The 12,174-nt window shown below is 46.2% G+C and overlaps 1 protein-coding gene across 3 annotated transcripts in view; it reads left to right on the top strand.

The window, feature by feature from the left end:
- The window catches only part of HEATR3 (HEAT repeat containing 3), an 88,304-nt gene that overhangs the window by 40,183 nt on the left and 35,947 nt on the right, over nucleotides 1-12,174 (top strand). For 2 of the 3 annotated variants that reach the window (XM_008275057.5, XM_051833897.3), the window contains exons 13-14: nucleotides 3,318-3,461; nucleotides 10,456-10,632. In XM_008275057.5, coding sequence (XP_008273279.3) covers nucleotides 3,318-3,461; nucleotides 10,456-10,632 — 321 coding nt within the window. Of the gene's footprint in view, nucleotides 1-3,317; nucleotides 3,462-3,651; nucleotides 3,872-10,455; nucleotides 10,633-12,174 lie in introns of those variants that run through there. The other variant, XM_089319054.1, reaches the window with a different exon arrangement.

Genomic DNA, 12,174 nt, shown 5'->3' on the forward strand with positions numbered 1-12,174 from the left:
CTGTGGCCCGGGAGTGCAGTGGAGGATGGCCCAGGTGCTTGGGCCCTGCACCCCATGGGAGACCAGGAGAAGCACCTGGCTCCTGGCTTGGGATCAGCGTGGTACGCCGGCCGCAGCACACTGGCCACAGCAGCCATTGGGGGGTGAACCAATGGAAAAGGAAGACCTTTCTCTCTGTCTCTCTCTCTCACTGTCCACTCTGCCTGTCCAAAAAAAAACATGATTAAAATGTTAGACTTTATATTTTTATCACCACCACAACCAAAAAAAAAAAACCTCCCCAGAATCAGAGAAGTTGGTTTGTTTGTTCCCATTCTTTCATTTCTACTATATTGCCAATCATCCTTCTTAAATATTTTCTATTTGAGGATGTGGAAATACATATTTGTTTATTCTTAAAAAGTATATATTTGTATTTCATCTTATTTTTAATGTTTGTTTACTCATTGGAAAGGCAGAGACTATCCCCTGGTTTAGTCCAAATGCCTGAAACAACCAGGGCCGGGCCAGGCTGAAGCCAGCAACCTGGAGCTCCATCCAGGTCTCCCGTGTGGGTGGCAGGGACCCAAATACTTGAGCCATTATGTGCAGACTTCCAGGAAACCGGACTGAAAGCAGAGTAGCTGGGCTAGAACCAGGCACTCTGATACTGGAGGTGTGGGGTGTGGGGCGTCCCAAGTGATAGCTTAACCTGTTGTGCCACAGAGCTCACCCTTCACTCCTTTTCTTAAAAGTGGTGCTTCTGCACCTTGCTTTTCTTTTTTCCATTATTGATCATTAGAGCACGTGAAGATTTTTCTCATTTCTTCTTTCAGCTTCATCACACTGTATTGTGTAGATGTTGCGTATTTGTTCAACCTGCCTGCTATTGATGGATATTTGGATTGTTTCCAGTCTTTTCTTATTACAGATAGGATATCTTTTTCATGTTGTTTTGTATTTTTGTCTCTGTGTCTTAGGAAGAGAGTCCTGGAGGGGGCTTGCTGGCTCAGAGAATGAATGGGTTTGTAATTTTCTAAGTATTGCAGTGGTCTTATCCTTAAGGTATGAGCCATTTTGCATCCCCACCAGTGGAGTTTGGAAGTACCTGTTTTGCCACAGCCTAGCCAGCAGAGTCTGTTGTCAGATTTCTTCCTGGTATGTGAGGGCGTGTTCCAGGGCCACACCCTGACCTGAAGCAGAAGCCTTGAGGAGGGGCCAACCTGTCCTCCAGGCGGATCTGGTGCAAGCTGATGGTTCAGGCCATTCTCCCTCCTTTGTACAGTGCTGCAGTTATCAACGTATTATTTGGCTGCACCACCCACTTTTGGGTGGGTCGTGCTCTCCCCCTGGGGCACCCCTCGCCCTGTGCAGTTGTTCTCACTAGCCCTGTCACAGTTCTGGGTGACTCCGACCCACATCTAGGGGACCCTCCAGTGGCTTGCCCTTGCAGATCTTAGCCTTTCTTTTCTTCACTGATCTTGTCTTTCTTCTCTACCTCGTCCCTGCACCTGCAGAGCAGTGCTCCCCCAACTGCTGTGCTCTAGGGTTTCAGGGGAATGTCTTAGATTTCTTACTGTTAAATGTAGTAGGTGTTTCATATAAATATGTACTCATTGTTACTTAAAAATCTTTGTATATTAGAGATTTTTTTTTTAAGAACATAAGTTTGGGCCGGAGTGTCTACAAGATGAGAATGCTAATAGTGCCTGGCTGCCCCATGGCTGTGGGGAGGATCAGAAAGCCCTCTACTGTAGATCCAGTGGACTGGATCAGTTAATGGTAACTCAATCAAAAAGCTGTCATATCTATATCAGTTTGAAAGGCCGAGTTACAGAAGGGCAGAGGGAGAGAGAAAGTCTTCCATCTGCTGGTTCACTCCCCAAATGGCCGCAACGGCAGAAGCTGCACTGGTCTGAAGTGAGGAGCCAGGAGCTTCTTCCGGGTCTCCCATGTGGATGCAGGGACCCAAGGACTTGTGCTATCTCCCAGTGCTTCCCCAGGCCAAGCAGAGAGCTGGATCAGAAGTGGAGCAGCCAGGAATCAAACCAGCACTCATATGGGATACTGGCACTGCAGGCAGCGGTTCCCCAAAAAATTGATATATAAAGATTGGAAATTTAAGACTGGAAATTCCCAGGATAGCTGTATAGCGGCTGTGAGCATAGACTGTCAGAGCTGGAAGAACCCTGGCTCTCATAGTGCTTTCTGGGGAGGGGAAGTCTACAGCTTGACCTGCTGAGTGACAGCATGGAGACTGGGCGTACAACTTTTCTGCCTTGCTTCCTCTTTACCTAGTGGGCTTGTGCACCCCAGACAGCTCCTGTGAATTGCTCTGGTAGAAACGCAACATGGTGGTGTGGTCCCCGGCAGCCGCGGCCTGGCCAGGAGGAATCCTGTCATTTGTGCAGTTTTTGTCATTAGAGTGTTTTCTGAGATACCTGGCACATTAGCTGTTAGCTGGTTGGCAGTAGTAGAGCAGATGATTCAGAAAGGAGTTCAATGATTTGGAGCTGTTCAGTTTTTGGTTTTTTTTGTTTGTTTGTTTGTTTGTTTTTTTACAAATGATGGTATTTAATGCTTAGTGAGTGTTTTATGTGCATTTCTCAGTCCCCATGGCAACTCTGAGATGCATACATTCATCATCCTCATGTTACTGATGGAAAACTGGGAACATGGTTGGATTAAGTTCTGCTGGGTTCCTGAGTGGCACCAAGTGCGCTAGAATTGGGACCAGGGTGACGGACTTCAGATCAAGCCCTTCCCCACTGCGCCACACTGCTTCTTGCTGGAGATAGCCTGGGAACACAATACTTACATTCTCTGAGGACACCTGCACCAAAAATGTGTGCTCAAACCCCTTAAACCCAGAATTAACACTCCACAGCAGAAGCACTGCACCAGGGGACTTCAGAAAGTTCATGGAAATTCATATTTTAATTCAGTTTTTCCATGTGAAGTCAAGATGTAATGATTTTAACAGTCTTTAGTAATTATCCATTTGTTCTTAGGGTTTGAGGAACATATGCTTGTACTACCTTATATATGCTCAGCCAATTTTTATTATAGCTACATGACCCCATTTACGTTTGTATCGAGTCGTTTGCAAATGAAACTCTAAGGACAGGAAGTCCCTTGTAGAGAGGAGCAGGGCTCCTCTTAATCCAGAGTTGCTGGCTGTCTTTGGTATGATTAGAAAACATAACTTCCTGCCAGCGGTGAATGCCACTCTTAGAATTGTGCACTCTCCAGACCTGCAGAAGAGGTTCTGTCAGTCCTGTCTGCACTCGCTCCTGCAGTGGAGTTGAAGGCTGCTGACGCTGTGCTCTCTCTCTCAGTGCATGACTCCTGAGCAGCTGATGACACTGTGCAGAGCGGGCGTCCACAGCAGTAATACGGGGGTTAGAGTGAACGTCGTGAGCATCTTGGGAATCACTGGCAGCGTCCTAGCCAAAGAAGATGGAACACTCGAAACGCTAAAGGTAAACCAATTTGCTTCCAGCCTGTAATGTTGAGTGAGCAGAAGGGAGGGAAAAGTAACCATTGGTACAGGATTTTTAAAAATTTATGTGGACAGCGGGCGCTGGTGCGGCCCGGGCGGTCGTGTGCGCCGAGATGTTTCAGAGCATTGTCAAGAACGTCTGGACGCCCATGAGGCCCTACTACACGCAGGTCTACCAGGAGATCTGGATGGGCATTGGGGCTCATGAGCTTCATCGTGTACAAGATCCGGAGCGCCGATAAAAGAAGCAAAACGATGAAAGGTTCCAGCGCTGCCCACGGCCATCACTAGCCAGCTGTGCTGGGGGTGTGAGAGGACGCGTCCACCCGCTGCGGTCGCCGTAGCTCGCCCGCGCCCCGGCTGCCCTGTGGCATGAATAAAGCATCTGTGAGCTGCGCCAAAAAAAAAATAAATAAATAAATAAAAAATTTCTGTGGACATATGAGAAGAAATGTCAAGAAGTCACTTATTAAGTTCTGTTACTAGACTGTGTCCTTTGGCTTAATCTGTCTGCTTGTATTAGATATGTATTTGAAAAGTTGAGCTATGTTTTGCCTTTTAACTTGACAGATAATTTTTCAAGAACAAATAATTTGTCTTCAGTGAAAGACCAAATGTGAAATTTTAAAAGATGACCATTGCCTTTGCTATTGCATAAAAAGCACACCTGTTGGGGCCAGCACTGTGGTATAGTAGACTAAGCCTCTGCCTGCGGCACCCCTGTGGGCACCAATTCATGTTCTGGCTGCTCCTATTCCGATCCAGCTCTTTGCTTATGGCCTGGGAAAGCAATGGAAGAGGGCTCAAATGCTTGGGCCCCTGCACCTGCGTGGGAGATCCAGAAAAAGCTCCTGTCTCCTGGCTTCGAATTGGCTCAGCTCCAGTCATTGCAGCCATCTGGGGAGTCAACCAGTGGATGGAAGGCCTTTCTCTTTGTCTCTATAACTCTACCTCTCAAATAAATCAACAAATCTTAAATATATAGATATCTATTATATTCTCCTGCTTACAAGGAGTAATCTATCCAGTTTTCCTTACATAGGAGATAAATTCTGAAAATACCACACCATCAGTTCTGTTATCACTCCATACATTTTAAGTAGTAACTCATACTGCCAATACAAAAGGAATCCACTTGACATATTTGCTTTAGCACTTTTTAAAGATTTCTTTATTCATCTTTCTTTATTCTTTCATTCTTTATTCATCTGAAAGGCAGAACAAGAGAAAGAAAGATTTTCCATCCCCCAGGTCACTCTAGATCACTTGCCAAATGCCTACAATAGCCAGACCAAAGCCAGGAGCCCAGAACTCTACTCTGGTCTTCCACGTTGGTAGCAGGAACTGGGCCATCATCTGCTTCATCTCAGGGTACATTAGCAAGAAGGTGGATCAGAAGCAGAGCAACCAAGACTTGAACCAGCCCTGCAGTTTGGGATGCAGGAGTCCCAGTCATTCAGTGGCTTAACCTGCTGGACCACAATGCCTGCCTGCTCCTGTTTCAGCACGATTTCAGTTCATTTGCTTAGTAACTGCATTGCTAGAGGTACAACATCTCTCGAAGGGCAGTATTGGTCGAATTACTCTTCATGGTCTTATCAATGCTGAAGTATTGACTACTGACTAATGGGCAATAAATTATTTGTATAGACTGCTAATTTTTTAAAGATTTATGTATTTATTTGAAAGAATTACAGAGAGAGGAGGAGAGACAGGGATTAAGAGAGAGAGAGAGCTTCCACCCCCTAGTTCACTCCCCAAATGGCTGCAATAGCTGAGGCTGGGCCAGGCAGAAGCCAGGAACCAAGAGCTTTATCTGAGTCTCTAATGAGGGTGCAGGGACCTAACCACTGCTTTCCCATGTGCATTAGCAAGGAGCTGGATTGGAAATGGAGCAGCTGGGACTCGAACTGGCACCCATATGGGATACCCGCATTGCAGATGGCAGCTTAACCTGCTATGCCACAGCACCGGCCGCCAATACCAAAATCTTCTAAAAAGTACTGAAGTGTAGTATATGGTGAAATTCACTTCCAGTCCTGTGCTCACCTCTGGAGAGGCAACCACATTACCGCGGGATTTCCTGATAGACTTAAGAGAATCTGCCTGCCTGGCTCGTGTGGGTGCACATGCACAGATGCGTGCATCAGTGTGTACCCACTCCCGGTCCCTTACGACTGGAATTTGCAAGATCAATCCAGTAGAACAGCAAGCCTCTCAGATGTAGGACTTTAATTTCATCACAATTCCACACCCCAGCAAAAGTAGAGAAAGTGCAATGAATTCTTTGTACACATAAGCAGATTTAATAGTTATTAATAGTCTATCATATGTACCTCATGTACTGGCTTATGTTAGAGTAAATTAGACTTCATGGTATTTGTGTTTCTATTGGCTTAGTATAGGTCTCTTAAAAACAGATATTTTCCTATAAAACTGCCATTATCATGCCTTAAGCAATTAAGTCATTTCTTATGAGTAATACCTGGTCCATATTCACAATTTTCTAGTTGAAAAATGTCTATTTACAGATAGACATTTTGTGTTTGGGCGAGGTCCTCAGGTCCTTTTTAACTTAAAACAATTCTCTCCTAGCACCATTCATTAACACTTTTTTTTTTTAAGACTTATTTATTTATTTGAAAGGCAAAGTTACAGAGAGGCAGAGACAGAGAGAGAGGTCTTCCATTTGCTGGTTCACTCTCCAAAGAGTTTTGTTTTGTTTTGTTTTGTTTTTTAATTTGACAGGCAGAATTAGACAGTAAGAGAGAGAAACAAGAGAAAGGTCTTGCTTCCATTGGTTCACCCCCTAAATGGTCGCTACAGCCGGAGCTACGCCTATCCAATGCCAGGAGCCAGGTGCTTCCTCCTGGTCTCCCACACGGGTGCAGGGGCCCAAGCACTTGGGCTGTCCTCCACTGCCTCCCTGGGCCATAGCAGAGAGCTGGACTGGAAGAGGAGCAACCGGGACTAGAACCCAGTGCCCATATGGGATGCCATTGCCGCAGGCGGAGGATTAACCAAGTGAGCCACGGCACCAGCCCCTCACTCTCCAAATAGCTACAACAGCCGGAGCTAGGCTAATCCGAAGGCAGGAGCCAGGAGCTTATTCCGGATCTCCCACATGTGTGCAGGGGCCCAAGCACTTGGACTATCCTCCATTGCTTTCCCAGGCCATAGCAGAAAGTTGGACGGGAAGTGGAGCAGCTAGGACTCTAACTGGCACCCATGTGGAATGCCAACACTGCAGGCAGCGGCTTTACCTGCTACACCACAATACCGGCCCCTCACCTATATTTTTATTTATTTTCATTTTATTTGAAAGGCAGAGAGACAGAGATTTTCCATCTACTGGTTTACTTCCAGAAAACCCCTAATAGCCAGGACTGAGCCAAGCCAAAGCCAGGAGCCCAGAACTCCATCTGTGGTGGCAGAGAACCCAAGTACTTGAGCCAACAGCTGTTGCCTGCCAAAGTTCACGTTAACAGGAAGCTGGATCGGAAGCAGAGATGGGACTTGAAACAGGCAGTCTGATATGGGATGCAGGTGTCCCAGTCAGTGTCTGAACCTCCGCACCAGAGAGCTGCCCCCTTGCATTACACTTATTCTTTATCCTCTGTTTTTTTGGTTTTTTTTTTGTTTTGGTTTTGTTTTTGTGGTGTGGTTTTTTTTTTTTTTTTTTTTTTTTGACAGGCAGAGTGGACAGTGAGAGAGAGAGACAGAGAGTAAAGTCTTCCTTTGCCGTTGGTTCACCCTCCAGTGGCCGCCGCGGCCGGCGCACTGTGCTCATCTGATGGCAGGAGCCAGGAACTTATCCTGGTCTCCCATGGGGTGCAGGGCCCAAGCACTTGGGCCATCCTCCACTGCACTTCCCTGGCCACAGCAGAGAGCTGGCCTGGAAGAGGGGCAACCGGGACAAAATCCGGCGCCCCGACCGGGACTAGAACCAGGGCTGCCGGCGCTGCAAGGTGGATGATTAACCTAGTGAGCCATGGCGCCGGCTATCCTCTGTTTTTCTTGTAAACTGGAAGTTAGATCCAAAGGCTAAATTAGATTCATTTCAGATCAGTTCTTTTTTTTTTTTTTTCCTAAGACATTAGGTGGAGTTGGCTGTTGCGAGTAACTTTTTTATTGTCTTGGCCTTTATTTTTTAATGAGATTTATTTATTTGAAAGTGTTAGAGATCTTCCATCCACTGTTTCACTCCCCAAATGGCCACAATGACCTGCCTGGGCCAGGCTGAAGCCAGAAGCCAGAAGCTGCTTCTGGATCTCCCACATGGGTGCAGGGGCCCAAGGATTTGGGCCATCTTCCACTGCTTTTCCAGGCCATCAGCAGGGAGCTGGACCGGAAGTGGAGCAGCCAGGACTCAAACCAATGCCCATGTGGAATGCCTGCATGCAGGTGACAGCTTAACCCACTGAGCCATAGCACTGGCTCCCAGATCAGTCCTTCTTTTAAAAGATTTATTTATTTGAAAGTCAGAGTTACACAGAGAGAGAAGAGGCAGAGAGAGAGGTGTTCCATTTGCTAGTTCATGGCCACAATGGCCAGAGCTGGGCCAGTCCAAAGCCAGGAGCCACGAACTTCTTCTGGGTCTCCCACAGGGGTACAGGGGCCCAAGGACTTGCACCATCATCCACTGCTTTCCCAGGCCATCAGCATAGAGCTGGATTGGAAGTGGAGCAGCTGGTACTTAAACCAGCACCCATATGGGATGCCAGCACTGGAGACGACTGCTTTACCTGCTACACCACGGCACTGGCCTTGAGATCAGTCCTTTTCAATAAGACTACTTCACATGGGGCTAGCACTTGGCATAGTGGGTAGAGCTGCTGCCTGCAGTGTTGGCATCCCATATGGACGCCGGCTTGAGACCCAGCTGCTCCATTTCCGATCCAGCTCTCTGCTGTGGCCTGGGAAAGCAGTGGAGGTTGGCCCACGGACTTGTGCCCCGGCAACTCCATGTGGGAGATGGAAGAATCTCCTGGCTCCTGTCTTCGGATCGGCACTGCTCCGGCCATTGCGGCCAATTGGTAAGTGAACCAGCGGATGGAAGACCTCTCACCTTCTCTCTCTGTGTAACTCTTTCAAGTAAAATAAGTAAATCTTTAAAAAAAATAAGACTACTTCACAGATGTTGCCATGTGTTCTTAATACATTATAGGGTATCAAATCTGAATACTATCTTCAAGTTTACCTGTTTCACTACATTGAAATGAGAAAATTGCAGCTCAGAGAGATTGCCTAGGTGTCTAAGAGTCACTCTGTTATTTATGGTGGCACTGGACTTGGTGCCCTCAGCATTTCCACCCTCCTGCCTGTAATACCAGATTGCATATCACTCTTAAAACCTAAAGGTAGGGCTGGTGATGTGGTGTAGTGGTAAAGCCGCTGCCTACGGTGCTGGCATCCCATCTGGGCACCAATTCGAGACCCAGCTACTCCACTTCAATATAGCTCTCTGCTTAGCCTGGGAAAGCAATAGAAGATGGCCTATGTCCTTGGGCTCCTGCACACACTGGGAGACCCGGAAGAAGCTCCTGGCTCCTGGGTTTAGATTGCCTGCTATGGCCATTGCAGCCATTTGGAGAGTGAACTGGTGGATGGAACATATCTCTCTCTAACTCTCTCTGCCTCTGCCTCTCTGTAACTCTGCCTTTCAAATAACAAATGGATAAGTCTTAAATAATAATAATAATAATAAACAACAAAAAACTTAAAGGTGATGCCAAACAACCAAGCTTAAATGAGTTTGCTCTGAAACAGTTCTTTGCAGATTGGAAATGGTCTGTTAGCTGGCTAATTGTAGAAAACAAATAAATGGGTATTAAAAATTGTGATGCTTTCCCAGGCCATAACAGAGAGCTGGATTGGAAGAGGAGCAGCCGGGGCTAGAACCAGCACCTGTATGGGATGCCGGCACTGCTGTAGGCAGGGGATTAACCTATTGTGCCACAGTGCTGGCCCCGATAACATTCTTCTATCTGCTGGTTCATTCCCCAAATGCTCATGACAGCCAGGATTGGGCCAGGCTGGCGTCAAGAACTCAGTCTGGGTCTCCCAGGTAGGTGCAGGAAACCAACTACTTGAATGATCACATGCTGCCACCCAGAATCTGCAGTAACAGAGCTGGGACTTGAACCCTGGCCTTCTGATATGTCCCACTCAGTGGCTTAACCACTGTTCCAAATGCTCAGCCTTTGATTTTTTTTTTTATATGTCATTGTGGAGTATTTTTCATAGGCTTTTTTTTTTTTTTTTGTAATTTTTTAGGGATTTATTTATTTATTTGAAAAACAGAGTTACAGAGAGGCAGAGACGGGGGTCGGGGGTCTTCCATCCGCTGGTTCACTCCCCAAATGGCCACAATGGCAGGTACTGTGCCGATTGGAAGCCAGGAGCTTCTTCCAGGTCTCCCACGCAGGTGCAGGGGCCCAAGGACTTGGGCCATCTTCTACTGCTTTCCCAGGCCATAGCACAGAGCTAGATCGGAGTGGAGCAGCCGGGATTCAAACCAGCACCGAATGGGATGCTGGCACTGCAGGCGGCAGCTTTACCAGCTTTGCCATAGTGCCAGCCCTCCTATATATTTTGTCACCATGGAGAAAATCTTTGAGTAGAGGAGAAATTTTAATGATTTCCAAAAGCATTTATATGTCTTATGGATCTTATTTCACTTTAGGAATATAAGTTAGAATATGTTCAATTTATCTTGCTCATATTATACTTGGTATATTATACTATATATATTATAATATAATATATATATAATATATTATAATATATATTATACTATATATACTTGGTATATTATACTTGGTATATTTGTATTTGGTCAGATCTAGTCTTTTAAGGGTTCTTTTTCATGACGCTTTACATGAAATAGTATGCCTGTGTGATTTCCACGTCTAAATCAAGTATTCACGGGAGACTGTTCTTAGTGGTGCTGCAATGTGTTCTGTCCTTTCCAGACCATTGGGTGTTTTCTGCTGGAGGTTGCCACCAAAGACCCTTCCCTTGTAGTGGCGGGAGAAGCCTTGGATGCTCTCTTTGATGTTTTTGCAGACGGTCAAGAAGCTGAAAGAGCCGCAGTTCAAATCAAATTATTATCTGCTCTGAAAGAATTCCAGCCAATCTTCAAAACAAAGGTTTGTATTCATAATTGTGTGTGAGGCTCAGCATTCCATGGGGATGAGAGTGTGTGTGTTGCCACCATGCATGACGAAGTCCCGTAGCCCTCAGTGATTAATATAGCACCTATCCCCAGGACTTTGAAATATTTGTCGACTGAGTCACGGCTCAGCAGTGTCACTGTTGAATCACTGCAATTGAAGCCGAAATGGGATCTGACAAGTTCCTGTTCCTCTAACAGTGTAGTAATGCTAACAGTGCTTGATTGATACGAATACTATATTCTGTTGCTTGCAAAGCGCTTGGATAAACGTTTTGAATTTAGTTTTCATCATGGAATACAGAATATGTGGCTGTCCCTCAGTGTTAGGGGTGTGGGTGGCGCATTCCAGGTTGTTCTGTGCTGGAGCATGTAGCTGCTACCTTTATGAGTCATTTTTATTTATTGCTTTATCAGAAGCATCAGAGCTAGCTTTGAGTCAAAAAGTAACTTCAAAAACTGTCTTCACGGAGGGGAAGGGGAATTTTCAGCAGATTTGAATCACATGTCTACTTAAGTTCATAATTTTTATCATATCTGAAACTCATTTTTGCAGACATATGATTTGGGGTCTATCATGGTGGTACAGTGGGCTAAGCTGCTGCCTGCAACACCAGTATCCCTTGTCAGAGCAATGGTTTGCCTCTCGGCTGCTCTGCTTCCCATCCAGCTCCCTGCTAATGCACCTAGGAAAGCAGTGGATGAACCGGATGGGGTACCAGACTCCTGGCTTTGTCCTAACCCAGCCCTAACTGTTTGTGGGCATTTGGGTATTAAACCAGCAGATGGAAGTTATCTCTCTCTCAATCTCTCTCTCTCCACCCCTCCTCATGTTTGCCTTTCAAATAAATAAATTAAATATTTTTTAAAGTGTGATTTTGAGTACTGCAGATTTAAAAAAATATATATTTATTATTTATTTGAGTGAGAGAGAGAAAGGGAATCTTTTATCTTCTGGTTCATTCTCCAGAGGGCTGCATTGGCCCAGGCTGGGCCAGGCCAGTGCCAGGAGCCCAGAGCTCCATCCAGGTCTCCCACACAGATGGCAGAGGCCCAAGCACTTGGGCCATCTTCCTCTGCCTTCCAAGGCTCATTAGCAGGAAGCTAGATCAGAAGTGGAGCAACTAGGGGCTGGCATTGTGGCCTAGTGGGTAAAGCTGCTGCCTGCAAAGCTGGCATCCTATATGGGCACCAGTTCGAGTCCCAGCTGCTCCACTTCCCATCCAGCTCCCTGCTAATGCACCTGGGGAAGCAATTGAAGATGTCCTAAGTATTTGGGCTCCTGCCATCCATGTGGGAGACCTTGAAGAAGCTCCTGGCTCCTGGCTTCAGGCTGGCCCAACACTGGCCTTGCTTTGCAACTACTGGGGGAGTTAACCAGTAGATGGAAGATTGCTCTCTCTGTAACGCAGACTTTCAAATAAATAAGTAAATCTTAAAAAAAAAAGTGGAGCAGCTGTGACTCAATCAGCTCTCCAGTGTGGGATGCTGGCATTGGAAGCAGTGGTTTACTTCGTTG

The sequence above is a fragment of the Oryctolagus cuniculus genome, chromosome 18 (assembly GCF_051225735.1).
Source record: "Oryctolagus cuniculus isolate XC-2025 breed Fujian yellow rabbit chromosome 18, ASM5122573v1, whole genome shotgun sequence".
NCBI lineage: Eukaryota > Metazoa > Chordata > Mammalia > Lagomorpha > Leporidae > Oryctolagus > Oryctolagus cuniculus.